At 32.2% G+C, this 22,705-nt stretch overlaps 1 protein-coding gene across 8 annotated transcripts in view; it reads left to right on the top strand.

Moving 5' to 3' along the window:
• LOC127708383 (MICAL-like protein 1) overlaps nt 1–16,196 on the top strand; it is a 69,617-nt gene extending 53,421 nt beyond the window's left edge. For 6 of the 8 annotated variants that reach the window (XM_052213245.1, XM_052213244.1, XM_052213251.1 and 3 more), the window contains 3 exons: nt 7,244–7,284; nt 9,612–9,629; nt 15,168–16,196. In XM_052213245.1, coding sequence (XP_052069205.1) covers nt 7,244–7,284; nt 9,612–9,629; nt 15,168–15,265 — 157 coding nt within the window. In that variant the 3' untranslated portion in view covers nt 15,266–16,196. The remainder of the gene's footprint in view (nt 1–7,243; nt 7,285–9,611; nt 9,630–15,167) is intronic. The other 2 variants (XM_052213250.1, XM_052213252.1) reach the window with 1 other exon arrangement.
• The last annotated feature ends 6,509 nt before the right edge of the window (nt 16,197–22,705 follow it).

Genomic DNA, 22,705 nt, shown 5'->3' with positions numbered 1-22,705 from the left:
GGATTTTTACTCACTTTTTGCATTTTGATAAAAAAAAATATAGTAAAAAGACTAAACAGTATTCTGAAAAAAATATCAGCAACACAAAATATCAACTTAGAAAGAAGCATACATGTGAACCTCCCAACGGGAGTACAATAATCCCGTTTTCAGGGGTCTTCCCCGTCCTCCCGTTGAAGAGAAAAAAATCCCGTGTATGAAATATTTCATGAATGAAAACTTTCAGCCGCCATTTTTGATCATTTCTTACTACAATGTTTATTGAAGAGGTAAAAACCCGAGAGTACCAAACATATCTGGTGTAACTGACATTACCTGAAGTTAAATTTTACCTGTAAATTAAATCAAAGAACATGCATTATTATATGGCTTCACTTGCGAGCTTGGGTGTCAAAAATTCTGGTAATCAACGATTTTTACCTCAGGCTAACTGCCATTGTGTAATAAAAACTTTGTGTATTTAAAAATACTTGAAATAAATTTTGGGTTACTTCTCTTTTTTTTTCCTGTTTTAAGTTACTTTCCTTTAAATAATGTAAACTGTTTAAAGAATATAAATGAAATATAAATTGAACAAATAATCATATAAGGATGGTATTTAATGATTTTAAATGCCTCAAGACAAATTAAAAAATAATAATTTGGAAATTATTTGAGGGTTCTATACTTCTTTTCAAGGCTTAAATTGAAATTTTTATAATAAATTTGACCTTTGTATTTGGTATGACCGACCCTGCAAGGGCTGTATTGCCAGTCAAGGTCGTTAAAAACTTCCATTTATATATTTGGTCTGATTAAGTTTCTAGGATGTTTTACAATGTTAATGTCTCTGAGGAGACGTTATTAAGAGTTGAACGATGGACAGTCTGCGGGCTGAATGCTTCTTACTATCTGATTGGAAAATATTGCTGACTCTATCCAGGAACATATATACTGTTCCCAGCTCTATCATAGCTAACTTGTGTTGATTGGTTGGGACAATTCGAAACCTAGTAAATGTCTTTTGATCCCGTAAAGTGTCGGAATTGAACTCTCTATTTTAGCAATTAGATTTTGCCTGGTTACCAATCATGCAAATCGGTACACAGGTAACACTTATCTATAAATAGCCGAAACTCCTGAAATATTGTAAACACAGTGTTCTATCCAGTCGCTCACTGTTACATACATCTTGTTCATGAAAGCATACTTATGAAAACATTGTGCTTTTTTCTTAGCCTAGATTATAAATATTATACTTAGTAAAAAAACCAAAAGCAATAATCAAAAATGACGAAAAGGGAGATATGTTCGATTAAATATTAATTTTAACGGGAATTTTTATCTCTGAAAGAGGGGTGCGACCTTTTTGTGGTAAAAGCACATATATGTCTCAGTCTGGTAAAAGGAAAATACCCTAGCGATCAAATATTTTTTTACAATTAGTATGTCTACACATAGCTATGATGCATGGTTACGCTATTTCATCATAGGGGATACATTGCTTGACAAATATATAAAGCATTTACGACAGTTATTTTAATTGCATTTGAAAAAAAGTATTGACATCTGATTAGCAGTCAGGGGACTTATTGAAATAAGTGATTTTTAAATCACTTATTTAAGTAGCAAATTCGAAGTTTTGTCACAAATTGTGATTTTGTAGTTTTACCAAAATTTTAAACACATAGGTTTAGAGAATATCTTTTCATTAGTAAAATTGAAAAAAATGAACTTTTTGCTTCTTTTAAGCAGCAAGGTTTATGCCTTTGATGCAATCATTTAGCTGCAAATTCTATTTTAGTTGAAAAAATGCTATAAAAATGGCTTTACATAATGAACTGATACTTTCTTAAAAGATTTTTCCCAGCAGAGGGTTTATTTTTCCTGTAAAATTCAAGGTTTCATCTTATAGATTATGTAATAAAATTCTACTGTTCGCGATCAAAATTTCACTGTTTGGGGGTGTTGAAATTAGTGGGGGTTATAAAAATAATGATACTTAAAAGAAGTGATTTTTTGGAAGGAAATTGAGGTATGATACTTAAACAAGTGATTTTTATGTCATTATCCTAGATTTAGTACAATGTCATCACCTGACATGACCTGGTCATCCTATCAACACAGATGTTGGTTCTGATAATTTTAGCAACATAATTAGTCCCTGGGTCATTAGTATTCTATATTTAAAGCTACAACAAAATTAAATCACTTAGTCTAGTGATTAATTTGTACTACTTAAATAGGTGATTATTAAAGAAAGACAACTCTTACTTCCAACCTTTATGGACATACCAGTAATGTTACTTGAATCAGTGATTTAGAAAATCACTCATTTAAGTAAGTCCCCTGACTGATTAGTTTCAGATTCAATCTTCAACCTTGACTTAGCTTAAATATCACCTAAATTTCTCGACCTCATCAAATATCATGAAGCTTAAAATAGGCCTATTCTAGTGGCTGATCTCTACCTCTCACTAATGAAAAGTATGATAAGTAATGAATATTACTTAAAACAATGAGGAGGGTCAAGAACAAACTTCTAGTAGTCTTTATAGTAGGGTGCCCAGTCAACAAATTTGATCGATTTGGGTTAACGGAATAACACACAGCTGTATTTTATATCATTGGAAAGAGGAGAACAAGCCTCGTCGAAATATTGATGTCGTCGTTGTCTATAGTGGTCACGATTTTCTTAAATTTGGGTTAAAGGTCAAATCTAAAATTTCAAGGAATACGAAGAGTCACGTTTAGACAGCTGGCCACCCATAGATATTTGCGTTTATAGCAAAATAAATTCGAATAATGCAAAGGATTATAACTATAGTTTCTATATTTAGGACTAATTGGACAATTTTATTGCCAACTATGGTTCGAGATTGACATCTGTACTTATATGGTGCACATTTACAATTTTCATTCAGCTGTTAAATAACAGTGACCTTGACCTTTTAAAAGTTCCAAAATCGGAATTTTTACATAAGATTCGATACAAGTGATCTTTAGAGATGTTTTTTAGATATTAACATTTATAAGTTGCCCTCCTAAAATGTTATTTTGTCCGTCTTTTGATAGAATGTGTTCATCATGATTTTCTGGTAAATATCCAATTTTCTTTTGGTGAACGTGGAAGCACATCAAATAATACTTAGTTCCAAAACTGATGAATATTAACACAGAATTTATTGCATGAATTAGCAGGTCTGAGTATATATTTGCTTTACAGAAATAAAAAAAAACTGCAAAAGGTGAAAAAGGGGGAGGGTTTATGTTACAAGTTATGAAAACAAAATGAGAATTAGAAACAGCAGGCTAATCACTCCATCTTACACACTTATATAAAGTGTAATTTACATGACTTATCGAACATAAATTGGCCTACAATTGACATGACGTTAAAGATTATCTACAAAATGAAAGTTTTGAACAGCATCGATGTATTTCACAAACACTTGTAAACAACATCAATCTGATTAAAATATAGATCTCTGATTTCGTTTTCTTCATTTGAGCTTATATATAAGAGCACGCGAATTTTAATAAGAGCGAAGCAACATAGAAAAATTGCCGAAGCTAGTAGTAGCTATTACGTCTCATTGTCTACTGTTAAGTTGAAAGCCCACCGACTAGGTTTAGGTAAGCAAGCTAAATTCAGTTGTTTTTTTTTTAAATCGCATTCGACATAAGTAGCAGAATGCAATGCGAGGCATACATAATACAATCTGATGGTGGTGGCGGCAACACCGTAAGCTATTTGTAGAGGGCAGAGGAACTGGATGATTCATACTTTGTATATAGATTCATTGTATTACGATGTTTCCGTCATATAATCATTATCCTTGACCTCATATTCATGGTTAAGTGACTGCTAAAAAACTGTATAGCTTTTTTCGTTATGTGAATATCTCAATTATCATGAGTTCTAGGATAACTATATTTGGTTACTAATATATGGTATCCTTGCAAGGCCTACATGACCGTCAGACATAATTCATCTGACCTCTACCTAATTTCAAGGATCAGTGAATAAGGTTAAGTTTCAGTGGTCAAGTCCGTATAGTCTCAGATAGTAGTGGGTTAAATATATTTGGTGTATGGAATGTTGACAAAGTGTACATGATTTTGTTGCAGCGTTCATCTGACCTTACCTCATTTACATGTAATACTTGTTGTATAATATAAAAATTAGGAGATGTTGAAGCAAGCAATTATAGGCAACCGTACGGTCCTCGACAATGTGAAAAACGCATACCGTATGGTCGGCTATAAAAAGGTCAGTTATGAAAAAAATGAAAGAATTCATTTGAAAAAAAACCAAAGGCCTGATTTATAACAAAAGCTAGTTTTTACGGTAATGATGTTTATGATCATACTTTTTCTCAGACAATTGATGATGTCCTTTCATTAGTTTTCAGTAAGGGAACACCCATTTGATTTCGACTCGAAAACAGGGAGGGAATGAGGATTTTGAAAATGAATTACTTGGCCTGGTATGAACTGAAATAATTGACTTTGCACAAGACAGGATGAGAATGAACACTCTTCAACATGAAATGCAGAATAGTTGAGGATATGAATGTTTACAAAAGTAAAAATAAATTTTCGCGCCGCCAGCCCCATCCCTTTCTTCAGAATATAAAATGTTCTACCCTAGCGGAGAGTACTATTATATCGGTACCTTGTGTTTTTTGTCTTCATGTTAGTTTGTTTTTGTGCTTCATGCCGATTTGATAAGTCAAGCCATTTCAAACTGTTTTTTCAACAGATTTTTCTTATGCTGTGTTGTTATACCATTGTCCAAGTCAGGGGAGGGATGAAGGATCACAAACATGTTTAACCCCTCCAAATTCTGTATATGCCTGTCCAAAATCAGGAGCCTGCAATTAAGTGGTTGTCGTTGGTTGCTGTCTGTTGTATGTTTTTTTTTGTTTTTTGTTGCACGAACGGTGGTATATTTTTGTTGTTGTTCCCATCGAAAGGGATTTAGGTCGAAAACATCAAATAAGACTTTTGATGTGCCATATTCCGGGTGTGAAACAAAACCAACCGATTTGATTCTTATACTACAATTTTCAACAAGAACACTTTCCACTGTCATCAGCTAAGAGACGGCTAGCTTTTTTGAAAAGCTATTGTTTGTTGTAGCAGTGATTGTTTTAGTGGATAAAGATAAAAAAAAAAAAAAAAAGAGATTGTAGAATGTTAGATGGAATAAAGATAAAGAAAATTTATAAGTACAAGGGTACTATTAACATATTACATTTGGATGGAAAGTTGAAGAAAAAACACTTTAAAAGACAATTTCTACATCACACTTTTACATTTACGACAAAATTCATGTCAATAAACACCTCCTGATCAGAGTCCTAACCTCCTGACCAAAATTCTCCAATCTCCTGATCTGAGTTTCACAGTCCATCACATGTATGAAGAAGAGTTAATTTGTATTCATGATGTCATTTTCCCAATATTGAAATGTTATTACACTACTAAATATCATCAGCTGCCCTTTAAAAGCCAACTTCTGTTCTGCAGGACATGTGTTAAATTAGGGAGTGTAAGTCTACATATATAACATGTGATTAAATTAACATCTTTTGAGTGATCTTTATTAAAGTACTTAGTTTTTTGTAGATACAATCTGGTGTTTGTTAGACATCAATTACTTTGTCTAACCTTCATGAAACTTCATGAAACTTTGGCACAATTTTTTTTCTGATTATGAGATGAAGCAAAATTTAGAAAAAAGTTTTTTTTTATTTTTCAAATTTGCTGATAGTTTTTTGCAGTTAACATTTACAGACAGTCTGGGATTAAATTTTGTTGACAATAAATTTTCAAACCTTTGTTGATTGTTAAAAAACTTGGACAGAAGCTAATCTTCAAGACAAAAAAAAAAGCATATGAAGAAAAAAGTTAGATTTTAAAATCTGTATTTTACTTATAAAAGGACTTACTTTTTACAGACAACATTACATTTTTATCCCTACAGCAGCAATTGCAGGCCAGACACAGGGTTCGTGGGACCCTTTTCAATTTTTTTTCTTAAATGATATTTTTAAGAAAGAGTGTGATACAATAGACAAGTTTCCAATTTCAATTTTATTAATGAACTGCACACTTGGGGTCATTTGTTGGAAAACACATCATTGGACATTGTGACATGAAGATATTTGCTCTGTGACCTCAATTTTTTTTCAGAAAAAAAAAAGCACCAGTTCATTTCAGTTGGTAGACCATGTATAGAATTATGCAAAAATAAACAGTGACTGTTATGTAAAAATGGAGAAATGGTTGACCCTTACTGCATATGAAATTGACTCTGAGACTCTTAATTTTAATTGATGATTACAGTTGATGGTCAAAATAAGCCTTTTTATAAGCCTGTTGATGGGACGTATTATGGTATAACATTGTCAACATGTCTGACAGTAACTCAAGTATGCTTTAACCAATTTTCATGAAACTTCAGTGAATTGCTTATATCTATTGACATAAGGTCCCTTTTGATTTTTATAAGGTTTAGATTTTACGTTTCTGAGTTATGGGATTTTATTCATAAAAAGGGGGTGGTTTTCCAGATTTTGGACAATAACTCAAAAAAGCAGTTTTCATGAAACTTTGGTGACTGCTATCTATTAAAATAAACTCCTTTTAGTTTTGTTGATAATTTTTTTTATATGACATTGAGGAGTAATGGAATTTTATTCGTTGAAAAAGTATCATGCGCTCATGGCGCAGGTCTTTATTATATATTATTCTATATTGATTATTTTAGTGCAGTATTGAATTGCACCAGGTTTATGATTACCCAGTAATCCCAGTTATGACTACCAAATTTCAATTTCATTCTCAAATTTATCATCCCAAGAACAACAGGTAAATCTACAGAGTCCTAGGAATTGTTCAAAACCATTTTTTAGATTTCATCAAATAAAATTTATTTGATCTTACTGGGGGATTCATACCTGTTAACTGACCTGATTATTGCAGGTGTGACCAGGGAATTTACAAGTTCATCTTAGATTATCTATGACTCACCCATGCATGTGACATTACATAACCCAGGATTTCAGTTTCTGACCCGTTATTCCCTGTATCATCACTTCATTCCATGATACATTATATATCTAAAATGTCTTTGAAATTATGCTAATATTTAAAAGAGTTTCTTCGACAGGATTCGAGTTCAATAATTTGATCTGAATTTACTGTTAAACAGCTGTTAATTCATGATTTTTTTCAATCTTATTTCCATTTTCAGATATGAAGAAGAAGATAAAGATATTGCTATGGCCTTACAAGGTATTTTGACATACAATCATTTTAGTTGTTACGGCTGTAAATGGTATGGATATTGTTAATGAGGGCATATAGATTCAATTACTGTAATTTCATAAAAAATTTTGCTTTGTTTTTATTATTATTGCAGTATTGGTTTTGCAAACATTTAAAATTTGTATTGCATTATTTGTATGCAGCATTCCATGAAATCACAACAATTAATCTCAGAAATTTTGTCCACGACTCAACATGATTCTCTGTAGATTTATTATAGATTTAACATCGGCACCTTTTTTCTTTCAAAAACTTGAAAAAATAACAAGGATTTTATAAGATTTTAAAAATGGCTTTTTTAACTATGATTGTAATAAAATTATAAAAAGAAAAGAATTGGTTAGCATGCAACATTTTTAATTGCCCTACATGGATTAAACCAGAGGATTCCGAATACCTCGGATATCCTTAATTGACACATACACAGTGACCTCATTTAAGTATTATACTGACCTTTATAGTTTTTGATTAATTGACACACGTAATACAGCTGTAGTTCAATGACCTCAATTAAATATATGACCCTCCCATTCAGTTATGAAATTAATTTACACTTTTATGAAGACTTATTGCAAATTGATCTAGCTTATTTAAGTGTATTACTAACCTTTTTAGTTTTTAATTAATTGACACACATAAAACAGCGCAGCACAGTGACATCAATTAAATATATTTCCCTTCCCTTATCAGTTTTTAAAATTAATTGACACTTATGAGGGTCATAATGGGGGTATCTTCATGATGAATAATGTTAAAAAATCTTGCCAAATGACGTTAACGGTAATTTTTTATGCATGATGATAAAGTATTCATTTAATTTTCTTTATGATCATAAAAAAATCTACTGATTTTGACGAATCACGTTAAATTCTTTCCAAAAATAACGGTAACGGGTAATTATTTTAGACCTCTGACGAATCACAATAAGGATATTTTGACGAATCACGATAAAATTTTAACTAATTTGATGCTAACGTCAGCCCAAAATGACCATTTGACGCCTGATGGTAAAGGGGATTCCTAACCTCTTATGTGAAAACTTACTGCACAATGACCTAAATTAGATGTTGTACTCTACCTCTTAGGTTTTGAATTAATTGAGACTTGTATGAAAACTGCTGCAAATTGACCTTGATTAAATATTTTACTCTTCCTCTTAGTTTTTACATTAATTGACACATGTTGGATTTGTCAGTGAGGGCATATTAGATTAAGTTATTGGTTCATAGACATGGTCTTTTCAATGAAATATTTACTGTCAGCTTGTACTAAATATGCAGAAAGAAAATAGCTTAAATTTTGAAGTTATATATGATGTAAACTTTCACAAGACAGATAGCTACTTATAGTGTCTGAGGTGATAAAGACAACATGTTAAAAGTGTAGGTAGACTCTCAAATCTGGTCTTAAGAGGGAATGGACCAAATGTTAAAAAGGGACAAATGGAAGCTCACACTTGGAATTTGACACTTATGAGCTTTAAATGTTTCATATTGTTTTAATGCTCTACGACAAAGGTGTAAAATAAAAAAAAATCATTATGTAAAATGGCAAATAAAAGGTCTTAATCTTACTCCAGGGAGTGTTCACTTTATAACATCTCCATGGAAAAAGTTGTCTATTTGAAAATTATCACCTAATTTTTACAAACCACAAATACTTGAGACCATCCCTTCTATGCTTCACAAAAATATATATGCTGAATTTTCATTATTAAAATTTCTTCTCTGAAGCTACAGTCAGTTCATTGCAAACTTTATGGAATGATGACAAGGAGATCTTCTGCATTATAACTCATTTTGTATGTATGAAGGGGACTACATGGGGCTGTGGTTCAATCACATCCTATATGAATTCAAATGTTCGTTTCCCTTAAAAAACATAGGATTCAATCATTTATTGTTTTTCAGAAGCCACTATTCTTTTTTCATCTAATAGGAACAAAATTCACTTTCATTCAAATTGGTGATTAAGTTTTATTTTCAAATATGACATGTCCCCTGAAATTGAAAGAAGAAATAATTTTTTTCTTCTATGTAATTATTACAAACAAGTTCCTTTCATATTTCATGCTGATCAAATGGCATTCTTTGTTGAAATGATAAACAATACTGATCTCCATGGAATTATATGTGAAATTTTTGCACCCACATGAACATAATATCGGTACTTTCAAGCCACTAGTATTTAAATTAAAATACATGTGACCAGTTTCAAGAACATATTTTGAAGCCTTTTAGTTCCAAATGTATTAATCAATGACATATGTGTAATATTGAAATCTTATTTCATAGATTTTATGAAAGTAAATGGTAAGATGAATTCATCAATAGAATAATTATGCTTTTCCCAAAACTCCAATTTCATTTTAAATTACATTATATTGCATTACAAAGCGTAGTAGATTTAATATGAAAAGTCAAAGATAATTGCAAATTACAATCTTGCTTTTCCTGTTTATTCTTATATATCTTTTAAATAATTTTGCATGCCTTCTTGAACTCACAATGAATATTTTACACAATAAACAAATATTTGACCTGTAGATTGCTAGAAAACTTTAATGTAGGAGCACAATTCAAATTTTCTTTTTTTAGTGCCCTATGACCCCTGTGTCAATTTTTGAAGGATCATGGTAGTATTTCAAGAACAAATGTTTATTATATGCCTTCTTCAAAGGAGGGGGTATACTGGTTTGTCTGTCTGTTGGTATACCTGTCCATTTTACCATCCATCTAATCACATTTTTCAAAGAAGTTATAAAGCAGATCTTCCAGAAATTTGGTATCATTAGTGAGCAATAACTGATTTGCTAACTAGACCTGAGATATTTAAGTGACATAAATATGGTAAAAAAAAATGGCAATAATGAAAACCATTTGTCAAGTAACCTTCAAATTATGAGTTAAAAAAGAAACTGGCAATAACTATGTCACTCTCATTTTATCATGTTAAGAGCTGATGTATGGAAAAATATTTGTTAAGTGGCAATAACTCTGTCACTCACATTTCATGGTGTTTGAGGTGAGATATGATAAAGTATTTGTTGAGTGACCTACATATGGTAAAAATGCAACAACTGTGTCACTCACAGTTCATGATGTTTTGAGGTGAGATATGAAAAAGTATTTGTTAAATGACCTATATACATATGGTAAAAAAAAATTGCAGTTGTGTAGAATTTACATTCTGAGATATGAAAGAATATTTGATACTGGAATAAGATTCTGGGTTTTAGCTGAGTTTTCTCTAAAGGGATTATGAAATGTGATATCAATAAATTATTGACAAAAATGGGCTCTGCTTTTATAAAGTTGTAACTAATACTTTGCAGCTTTTTTATGTTTACTGTTGAAGCTAAAGAATATGTGTAAGTGCCTTGTACAACCTATAATATTCTGATGGCCAAGATATTAGGGTGTTTCATGACATTCAAGAAATTTGATGTCATGGAATTGTAAACAATAAGGACAATAAATACACTATTTAGATTTCATATCATTTTCATTAATACATATGTGTCCTGGAATAATGAAACTTAAATGAACCAATTAATTTCTTAGCAGCTGTAGATTCATTTGCATGTAAGGCATTGGGTCATAATTGACTATGTGCCTGCCAAAAAGAGCTGAATTTAAAATTTCCCCATAACTTTTTTAACCTTCTAGTTTCTTCATCAAATTTCTGAACAGCATAACTATGTAAAAAAAAACCCTCTTGAGATATCTTAGTGTTTATTTGTCTCGCGTCAACAACGTAGAAAAAGGGAGACTTAGGTGTGCTGTTTCCGATGGCGATGTCGTCAGTGTAAACAATGTATTAGTTTGTAATAAGGTCAAGTTTATGGGGAACCACTAATGGTAGGTCAATGATATTTGGTTTGCAGTTGTATTAGCATTGGCACATCCCATTTCGATAGAGAATATTTGGCCCTGCCCCCTCAGTCATGGTCTATTGACTTTGAAACTTTTGCTAAGTCAATGATATTTGGTACACAGTTGTATTGGCATTTGCAAGTCTCATCTCCATGAAGATATTATATGGCCCCACCCCCTCATCATGGTTCATTGACATTGAAACTTTTACATAGTTTACAAGTTATAGATTGTGTTTAGGTTAGTTTAAAGGAACCACTTATGATAAGTCAATGGTATTTGGTATGCAGTTTTATAAGCATTGGCATTTCATATTTCCATGGAGGTTATTAGGCCCTGCACCTTCAGTCATGGTTCATTGTCTTTGAATGATTTGCATAGTTTACATGTTTAAATATTGCCATTTTAATTTCAACATTTGCATTATACCATCAAAATTACAAAACGGGAGACATATCTCTGTGTCAACAGTTTTTGTTTATGAAGAAAATGGTGTTGATGGTTATTTTGTGTGCCCGCCCCTAGTGGTTGTGCGTCTGTTAGATTTATTTAGTATTTACTTATAGTATTGTATTTACTGAGCTTGGTACAGACCTTGTCCATGAATTAAGAGTCTTTCATGAATTTAAGAAAAATAACCTTCACCTATATTTATTGGATTTATTGTTTTGTTGGGTTGTTGTCTCATTGATGAATAACCCTCATTGCCATTTATTGATTAGTATGAATGTACGTCCACAGCTCAGTCAATCTCATTCTTCAATTTAAGATCAAACAAATGCACGTAAAAGAAAGAAAAGGTCTTGCTTAAAAGTTTTAAGAATTTTGATCCAAATCATGGCAAAGTAAATGGCATTTGAACAGGTAAATTTTAATCCCCTTTCCTCACAGCTAACAAGTTATAAAATTTCACTGAATTTTGCATGATTATCACCAACTAATCTGTACCATTGGAACATTTTTATTTACCCTTATTTTTATGTCCAACCTATGATAGTAAAGGGGCATTATGTTTCTGATCTGTGAGTCCATCTGTCCCAGATCAAGTTAATGTTTAAGTTTGAGGTAATTAAAAGTATTGGTTTGAGGTAGGTTAAAGTTTTGGTTTGAGGTAGATTAAGTTTTGGTTTGAGGTAGGTTAAAGTTTTGGTTTGAGGTAGAATAAAGTTTTCGTTTGATGTAGTTTGTGGTCACATCAACTTGAAACTTAGTTCACGCTTAATTTATGTTCATTATAATGTGAATTGTATAATATGTAGGTTTTTGACCCAGTTTTCATGGTTCACTGACCATGACAATATGATAGAGTTAGAGGGATATGGTGTCCTCTGGACACATATTCTTGTTATGAATACCTCCTTTTCAAAACCAAAGTAAATTTCAAAATTTGCTTTGTTTAAAAGATATTTGGACAAAAAAAATAATAGACCCTGTTTATCTGATAGAGGGTCACATCTTATCACCCCAACACACCACTGCATGGGTAATTATAAGCAACACATGTTGAGAGATTGCCACACACCTGTCACAAAAAACCTCTCCAGGATCACTTCTTTGGAATAAGATCATAGGAGGTTGATGCTGTGGATTTTTTTTCATCCTACCCAAGTATCCATATATTTCCAATTGTTTGTCAAAGTTTGATCCACTTTGGAGTCCCATCCCTCCCCTTACTAGTTGTTGGTTTGTTGTTGCATTGACTTGATCCCCACATCTTTTTTTTATATCAAAACTTTTATATAAAAATGTAGTTCATTTTGAATTTAATTTCTGTCATTTAATCTTATAAATGGTGAACTTTATTTACCAAAAAATATGTGGGTTTCAGGAATCAAGAATATCTTAAATCAGAAGCCATTGACTGGCTTTTATAGATTTTGGGCTGCAGTTTACACTTCTGCTACAACATAGATCATTGGACTTGATTGTCAAAAAAAAAAAAATATAGAAGAAAAGGTTTTGCTCTCTGAATCAATCCTGCTTGTTGGTCTTCAATGAAAGTGAGTGAAAGATTTATGTGGTCCAATGTAAAAATATATAAGATTTGGATCAGAAGCAAAGTGAAAATAACACTCCAGAAATTTGGTGTGTTTGAAGCCTTTTCTGGATTTACTTTCCTCAGGAACACTCAGACTCAACTATTTAAAAGCCAAGGATGTATAAATACTTGAATACTTGAACTGTATGACCAAAAGCAACCTGAAAATAATAGCAAAAACTCATCAAAGGTCAACTTTTGGCCAAGGGAGTTTAAAATTTATTTATAGAAAATTAAAAAAATTATGTTATAAATCATGTCAGTACAAAAGCACTTATTACTGAGCAAATGTTACTGTTATGGGAGTAAAAGATCACTAGCAGCAATATTGACCCAGTGCTAGAAAAAGTGCTTGGAAAATCATTATATTCATTTGAAGTGTCAAAAATGCTTTTCTGGATTTACATTCACCAGGAAAGCTCAACATTTGCATTATACCGTCAAAATTATATACAGGTGAGACACATCTCTGTGTCGACTGAAATTTATTAAAATAGTTATAGAATTTGATTAACTAATTTCAGTTGCTCCTGTGATTGTCTTATTTAGGATTATTTTTTACTTAAAGTTTCCTAGTATCTTCATTTTTACTAAAATTTACCTGTTTTCTCCCTTTTTCAAACATAACATTGTTACAAGGACCTTTACCAATAAAAATTAACAGTTAGTTTTTGCACCTTGATTTTTGCATGATGTTTACTATTTCCTTTTTCAAAACCTTGACATTTTTATGTGAGAATTTTTTTAAATGTTTTTTTTTTGTTTGTTTATAAGTATGAAACCATGACAACTTTAGTGTGATTAAATTATGAAAATCACAGATTTCTTTCAGGTTTGAACATGTTTACGGGCACCCAACCCTTCCCTTACCAGGGACAGTGGTGTAACAGCACAACACAAGAACAAACTATAAAAAAAGTGAAAAGGGCTTAAGAACAAACTAAGAAAATGGTTGAAAAGGGCTGAACTCATCAGATCAATACAAAGCACAAAAAACAACTTACAAAAACACAAAAGTCACAGATCTGAGAGTACTCACAGTTACTAACAGCTAGTTCAAAGCCAATAACGACTATTAAATGAAAAAGCATTAGTTAATATCTGGATCATCAAGAATTTTTATTTGATTATAGATATATATTTTGAAGGCTTTTTTCTACATTAAGCTACTTTTTTCAATGTAGATTTGCTGATGATTTGTTTGTTATAATTGTAATTGTATGAAAACAAAAGGGGGAAAAAAATGCTTGTGTAGTGCATAAATGGGTGATTTTTTTTACTACAGGAATAGTATTTTCATTCCACATCATAACAATACATTCCAGTGGAATTACAGTGGTAAAATTTACAAATGATATTCCAGTGGAATCATCAATTATATTGCAGTGGAATTTTCAATTATATTGGATTTACCAGTGGAATTCCAATAGGTCACTGGGATCCAGTGGAATCAATTGATACTCCACTGGAATTCCATTAATATTTTCTATGGGGCATGATGTCAGCATTGTGATAGCCTTCAATATATCTATACATATTATACCTTGAAACCATTTTCATAGTTTTTATCACATTTTCTTCTAATATTATTATATAATTAGTAGTTGGGACTTCGGATATAGAATCATTGCAAGTCAAACATGTTTGTGTGAAAGGGTTCAACAGCATCTTGCCCTCATTTCAAGATTTAGTGGTCAGTGTTAGGTTTCATGATTGGGTCAGTTTCTCAGATATTATAAGGTCAACTATATTTGGTGTTAAGAACAATTGTTAGATGTACAAATATCTCTGAAAAGGTTCATCTAACAACCATCTCATGTTCATGGTCCAGTGGTCAAAATTAAATTTTAATAATTACCCTGTTGGTCTATTATATCTTTAGACTGGTGATTTGTATGTAATTCAAGCAGTCCTAAATGTTTATTTTTTCTTTATAGCACTCTCACAAGAAAGTGGGCATGTGACAATCCAGTCGACAGAAGCTTCATTTTCAAAGAAAAAGAAAAAGAAGAAGAAAAAAGGAAAATTGCTTTAAAACCATGGACAGTGAAAAAAGGAAAAACATGTTTTAATGGCAACTACAAATTATTGATTCTTGTCATAATATAAAACATTTGTTTGTGAAATAAGAAAGATTCATTTTAGGCTCAAAATAAAGTTTATGAAAAACAGAATTATATTTTGTAGTACTTGTTCAAAGCATTAAACTCTTTATAAACATGTTTTAAATTCCATAAAATGGTTAAGTTCACATTAACAATCTTTGCATGGTTTCCACTAAATAAGAGCAATTCATGAAAATGGAACCATTTCAACTGAACATAAATTAGTGCTTAACATAAAAAAAAATGTTTATGTATTTAATCACCATTAACTAGTGCTTGGAAGCTGTTTATTTATGTTTTATAAATGTCTTCAGAGAAATGAATTTTGGCTTTAAGTTTCCTTTGTTCCTCTTCTTAGAAATAAGTTATATGAAAAAAAAGAAGAGAACGTATATCATGGGGACCATTGAATTTGTTTTATTGATAAGGAAATGTGGCAATTATCCAGACTGGTGCTGTGGATCAAAGTACTTTTTTTGCCTGTACCATATCCATTTGCATATCAATTAAAGTTACAATTGAAGTTGTTTCTTATTTTTTTTTTTAAAGTTATCTACCTATTTTGGAAAGTTAACTCAAGTTTTTTGTTTAAGGACTTGCAAAATTTTATGCAGATTCTTACACTCTTCTGTAAAGGTAAGTGTTTAAATTGCTGTTCCTTTTTCAGTTAGGAAGGGGACAATTGATTTTATTATCATATTGTTAGGGAAATGTAGCAATTTTCCAGACTGGTGCTGTGATCGTTTTTATTTTAAATTCTATCATGCTTTACATTTTATAAGAATCCTGTTAAAATGATTTGTTTTTTTTTTACTTTTACATATGCATTGTTGATCTGTAGAATAAATATCATGCTTGAAATCTATCTTATTCTTTATTTTATAGCAAAGTCTGTTAAGACCCCAGCAGTCATAAAAAAATTGAAAACAACACGTTTAATAATTTCATGTGTCCGAAGCGTTTTTCTGGATTTACCTTCGTTAGGAACGCTCAATGCCAAACATTTGAAATCCGAGGGATGTATAAGTACCGAAACAGTTGAAGAGCTATATTACAAAAATACCTAAAACAAATAGCCAAATTCATCTAAGGTCAACTTTGCCATAATCTGTCCCCAGAAATGGTAAAAATATCATTGTTCATCTCTTCTATCTTGTGTATCATTAGTCATGAAAAATTTGTTTCAATTTCACAATCGGTCAAGTTTCAGTGTTATGTAAAAAATTACAACAGGTGTCCCCTGTGGAGCAAGATCTGGAAACTCTTCTGTAGCACCTGGGATAATTCCTGGTTTTTTGTATGGCGTGTGTTGATATGTCTTTAGTTTTCTTTGTTGTGTTGTATAATGTTGTTTGTCTTTTGGTCGTTTTGGTTTTTGTTTTTAGCCATGGCATTGTCCGTTCGTTTTCAACTTATGAGTTTGGACATCCCTTTGGTATCTTTTGCCTCTCTTTCAATTTTTTTAAAATTGTGCTTAATTTTTTATAATTGAATAAGGTTGTATTATCGTTGATATTTTCTATAGAAATGTCAGTTGTGATGTCATAAACATGTCATAAGTGACATATTGAATCTAAAATGGGCATTTGACAGTATTTGGCAAAATTAAATATGGTTGCATCACCCAAAAAATATTTTAACCACATAACATCTTTGTAAAAGACATCAAGTTACAAAATAATTTTTATGCAAAGCTTTATATCTAAATATTAAAAACAAAAAGGAACACAAACTAAGACAAACAGCAGTAAACAAAACACAACATAGAAAACTAAAGATTGAGCAACACTAATACCACCAACAAAGATCTAAAAATGATGGGTTTTAGCATATTTGCATTAAATACACAACTTTGAAACCATGAAGCAAATATGTAAGACAAAATTAAAAAAAAAAAAGAAATACTGATGACTAATGTCTTGTGAACATCTGCAGGATGTTATTTGAACTACTTGATTTTTTTCAATTTGGAAAAAGGAAAAGGTGTAAAAGGTTTAGCTGTAATAAGGACCTTGTCATATTTTCTCATAATGTCAGCTTGGTACCAAATCCGGATATTGACAGGATATTTGCCAGTCAATTATCAAGAGTTATGATGTTGATCTTTCTAAGATATATTCCACATAATTAGTCCATTTATGTGGACATTGATATTATATTGTGATTATAGTTCATGTGTTATTTTCTCTCCTTTCTATCATTTCTTTTAAAGAAGCACAGTACAGTAATAACTTTGATGCATGCTTCACTGTATTCAAAATTAGAAATAGCATCATTTTGTTTTAGGTTCAATATGTGGTATACATCAAATAGGTATCAATCAAATGGCAAAAAAAAATCAGAAAAAAGAGGTGAAAAGATACCAAAGGGACATTCAAACTCATAAGTCAAAAATAAACTGACAACACCATGGCTAAAAAAGAAAAAAAGAACAACAGACAAACTAAAGTACACAAAACAACATAGAAAACTAAAGACTGATCAACACGAACCCCATTAAAAACTGTGGGTGATCTCAGGTGCTCTGGAAGGGTAAACAGATCCTGCTCCACATGTGGCACCCGTCTAGTTTCTAATGTTAGTACAAACCCGGTAATAATTATAATTCGGTAGGTCACAATCGGGGGAAAAAGGGGGGACTGGATTGTAGTTACGACAATTGGAACATATCCGCTGTCATTGTGAAACGGATATTCCATAACGGTCAACAAACTCGTGATGGCGTCCGTAAAATTTACGAAGGGATGATTTCAACTTCACCATTTGGAACTCTTGGTTTAATAGCTTCCTTGTTAGCAGCAACCCTCTATCAAGGAAATCATGATTGGAAATACAAGCCCTTGAATATCGTAGTAACTGGGAGATATATACTCCGTATGCTGGCGCTGCTGGAATGTTGTTACATAGAAATGGAAAGGTCACAATTGGGAAACTGAAATCATCTCTTTTGTCGTAAAGTTTTGTTTTCAACCAATCCTCATTGTCGGCATGAAAAGAAAGGCGAAAGATACCGGAGGGGCATTCAAACTCATAAATCGAAAATAAACTGACAACGCCATGGCTAAAAAAGAAAAAAACAAACAGACAAACAATAGTACACAAAACACAACATAGAAAAATAAAGACTAAGCAACACGAACCCCACCAAAAACTGGGGGTGATCTCAGGTGCTCCGGAAGGGTAAGCAGATCCTGCTCCACATGAAGAGGAGCACAGATAATTCCTATGGGAATGCCGATTGTTTATTGAAAAACACGTCCTCTAAACGTAACAAATATGTGGTCAATCAAGACATCAATCATCTTGATAATGTCAGTTTCAGTGAATTTTTTGTTTGAATCAGAGTGAATTTTTACAAAGTACGATTTATCTCTCCCTAAGACAAGATATTTTACTTCAAGACAAGAAACCTTACTTCAAGAATAATAGAAAAGTTGTGTTCTGTGTTGTGTTTTGTATACTGTTGTTTGTCGTTTAGTCTTTTGTTTTGCCACATCATTGTCAGTTTAGTATTTTCGACATGAGTTTGAATGTCCCTTTGGTATCTTTCACCTCTCTTTGAGAAACGATATAAATGTATAAAGCTATAACCGCCAGGTCTAAACAAATATTTGTTTCAAAGATCGGGCATCAACACAAAAAGGAAAGACAAAGATGAAAATAAAGACAACAATTAAGAATGTGTCTCATTTTGGACAAGCACTTACACACATGATGAGATTGAATTAAGGCGACAATAGTTTACCGATGTACAAATCACGTTAATCGATTAGCAAGAGACAAGTAAATGGGACAAACAAAACCTACTGAATCGCATGAACTCTAAAAGTAGCGAGAACGGATGTGTTGACAGGGTTAGCGTTTCCTGCTGTGCATGCATCACCCGCCATGCGAATTCACTCTTAAGTCAAAATGTCACGATTGGGTAAAGGACACAATCGGTAAAACTACGAATTAGACGACTTTACTGTTATCTAAAGAATTTAAGACGTCGAAAACACGAAGGTAGTGCGTTAAGACAACGACACATGGTATCGGTCAAGCAATTCGTGATGGTGACCGTAAAACTTATGTAATGTCAATTTCAGTCGTTCTTTCTAATAATTCTGTTGGAGCAGTTCATGTGTAAGAAACACACTTTTCTTAATGAAGTCCGTATAGTGTGAAAATGCACGAGCGTAATGCATTAACTGAGACATGTAATCGCAATACGATGGAGTAGAGGATATGTGACTGCTGAGAAATGAGAAGTTGGCCATTGAAAAGTTGAAATCGTCACGTTTGTCATACATTCTAGTTTGATGTCTATATGTGTCAAATATTGATCAGGCAAAGATCAAGATATGATGCAGCTTTCTACTTTCGGCAGTAACCTAAATCTCAAGTTCACTAGGACATTTGAGATATAAGCACTCCTTGGAATGTGGGTTATTGAGTGACAGAACATCATCAAAATATCTGAAATTGAAATTTATAAATTTTCCAAGATGCATTTTTGTCTTTTCTGTACGAATTCTGCTTCATATGACCTAAACAAACTAGTCGGCTTGTAGTGGTGCACAATTAGTACCCTTTGGAATACCGACGTCTGCTGAAATTTCAATCCACCGAACTCAAGAAATATGTTGTCGATCAAAAAGTCCGGCATTTTAAATATATCATCTTCGGTGTATTTGTATTTTGTTTTGGTGTGGTTCTTCACAAAGTAAGATTTTTAATGACCTAAAACCAGGAATTTGTATCTACGTTTCCCGTTTTTGTAGAAAAAGCTCTGTTTGATGTAGTCGATTCTTCAATTCAACATGGGAAATAGTAGTTTAAAGGGTAGAAAATGCCTGGGTTTTGATATTGTTGCAAAATTGTAAAGATTGTTGCAGATTTTGGAGTAGGCCTTAGAAATTTATAAGAATTCACATCCGATTGACACCGCTGGTTGAACATATCTCATCACAATATTTTTGTTGGCCTTCTTTTAAAAAATTTGGTGGTAAGAACTTTAGAATTTTTGACAACCCGGCTATATATTGTTTCTTATGAGGTTTTTTTGGAAGACTATAGGTATCCAGTATAAAGATAGGAGATTTTCATCATCCTTTTTTTATGTTAATACCAAAGGTTTGTATAAGTTTATGCTCAAACCTTCCTGGGTTAAAATCTCTTATCATTACCTATACAATGTAAAATACAGGTATAATAGAAATATAAACAACAGTACAAGTGTATTCAACAAATAGGACAAAAGAATGTCTGTAGTTACTGAAAGCAAACTAAAAATACTGATATGATAACAACCATACAACAATGCCATGAGCAGTTATACTATAAGTAGAGTTATCACAACAATGTCATGCCAGTGCTGTAAGACTCGATCATGTGCAACCCGCGACGTATTTTATATATAATTTCAATGCAGAAAAAAATTATAGTAACATTTGATATTCTGTAGAAGAGTATGTGCAGGTTTTGTTGAATTCTGGCATTAATAAATTGTTAGGCAGAAAATAACAGTTTACCATGGATATATTTCAAATGGAGCAATTTTCCCGTCCTGTTTACCTCAACTGTGACATAATCGAATGCAATTTAACTCCTAATTTGTCCTGAACATGAGCCACACGACAGCCGTCACATATGGAGCAGGATCTGCACATCCTCCGGAGCACATACAATTACACCTGGTGTTTGATGATGTTCGTGTTGCTAAGTCTTAATTTTTTTATGTACTGTTGTGTAGACTTATTTGTCTTGTCATCGTTTTTCGTCTTTTGCCACGATTTAATCGGTCTCTCTTCGACTAAATGAGTTTTGATTCTCCTTTTGGTATCTTCCGCCTTTTTGAGTGTTGTTTCGATCTATAACTGAGCAAAACTACAAAAACTGCAAAAATTGCCAAAAAAAAACAGGATTCAGCGAAATCCTTTGCAATTGTTTAGTTTAAGATGCTTTTTAACTTCCTAAATATTGATTTTGCCTTCCAACTGTTTTAATTCAAGTGCAGCTGATGAGTTTGATATAGACGAAACGCTGCTTGCGTAAAATTATAAGCGTGGTATCATTTATGACTTTTTTAAACTCGTCAACTCTTTCGTTTGTTGAATGTTATTTCAATTTTAGCTTAATGTAAAACGTCAACCTTTAATACAACGCCAAGAATTGAGAGTAAGACGACGAATGCTAATTGTAAGCATGTTGTCCATACATTGACTTGGTCTTCAATATTCGTGTTTGATTTGACCTTCCAACTGGTTTAATTAGATCGCCACGGATGAGTCTTACGTAGACGAAACGCGAGTCTGGCGTACAAAATTATAGGCCTGGTACTTTAATGAGTTTTTTTGTATATATATTTTACCAAAATTTTCTAAGGAACCCAAAATATTAGTTTCTTCGCATTTTATCATAAGGTTTACAAGAATATGTTCAATTCACTCAGTAAATATGAAAACCTTACTTCTCAAAAAGACACCAGAATGATACTGCAAGTACCTCAAAAGGGAAAGCAGGTCCTGCTTCACATGTGGCACTCTTTGTGTTGCTCATGCAAGTAAAATCCGATGAAAAGTCAAATTCGGTAATGTCACTAACGAGTAAAAGAGAACAAAATTGAGGTTACGACAAGTGGAGCATGTCAGTTGTCACCTGTGAGATAGATTTTGCACAACGGTTAATCAAATCATGATAACGCCCGAAAAACTTTCAAAGAAATACCTTTGTTTCTTAGAATCCCTTGATGCAATAGCTCCTCGTGTAAGCAGTTACCGTCTGTCAAGGAAATCATTATAGGAAACGCAGACTCTTGAAAAACACATCCACTGGAAGATTAAAACATTGTATGCAGATGATGCAGGAATGTTGCTACACAGAAATGGAAAGTTCAAACTTGGAAAATTGAAATCAAATCATTAGTCGTAAAGGTTTCACCAACGAACCTTATTGTCAATTCTAGATGTTAGTCAAGATATGAAACATACTTCATTGTATCAGTAACACCCTTTATTTGAAGTTATTGGGACATATGCAGTCAACATAATCACAAACTCCGAATTGTTTGGTGAAGAACGTATAGCAGAAAGTGAGGTTAAAGGATGATTCAAGTATTTTAAACATTTTTCAAGAAAAATTACTCTATCAAGTATGCCTCATAGAAATGAAGGAACAAGTCGACTCAGCTGGTTCCGATAGGAATATCTAATAATTTCATATTGAATATTTTTTTTAAATTTCATTTGTATTAACGTGATTCATAAAGTTAAAAACAACGTATATGTTACATAGTACATTATAACATTTTCGCTTAATATCCTCATATGATGTGTAGTATAATCTGATAGGGCTTTGTTTTTAAATGATCTAAAAAAAGATACTTAATC

The sequence above is a fragment of the Mytilus californianus genome, unplaced genomic scaffold (genome assembly GCF_021869535.1).
Source record: "Mytilus californianus isolate M0D057914Y unplaced genomic scaffold, xbMytCali1.0.p SCAF_7, whole genome shotgun sequence".
Classification (NCBI taxonomy): Eukaryota; Metazoa; Mollusca; class Bivalvia; order Mytilida; family Mytilidae; genus Mytilus; species Mytilus californianus.
The sequence above is the reverse complement of the archived record's forward strand: the minus strand, read 5'-3'. Positions and strand labels throughout refer to the sequence as shown.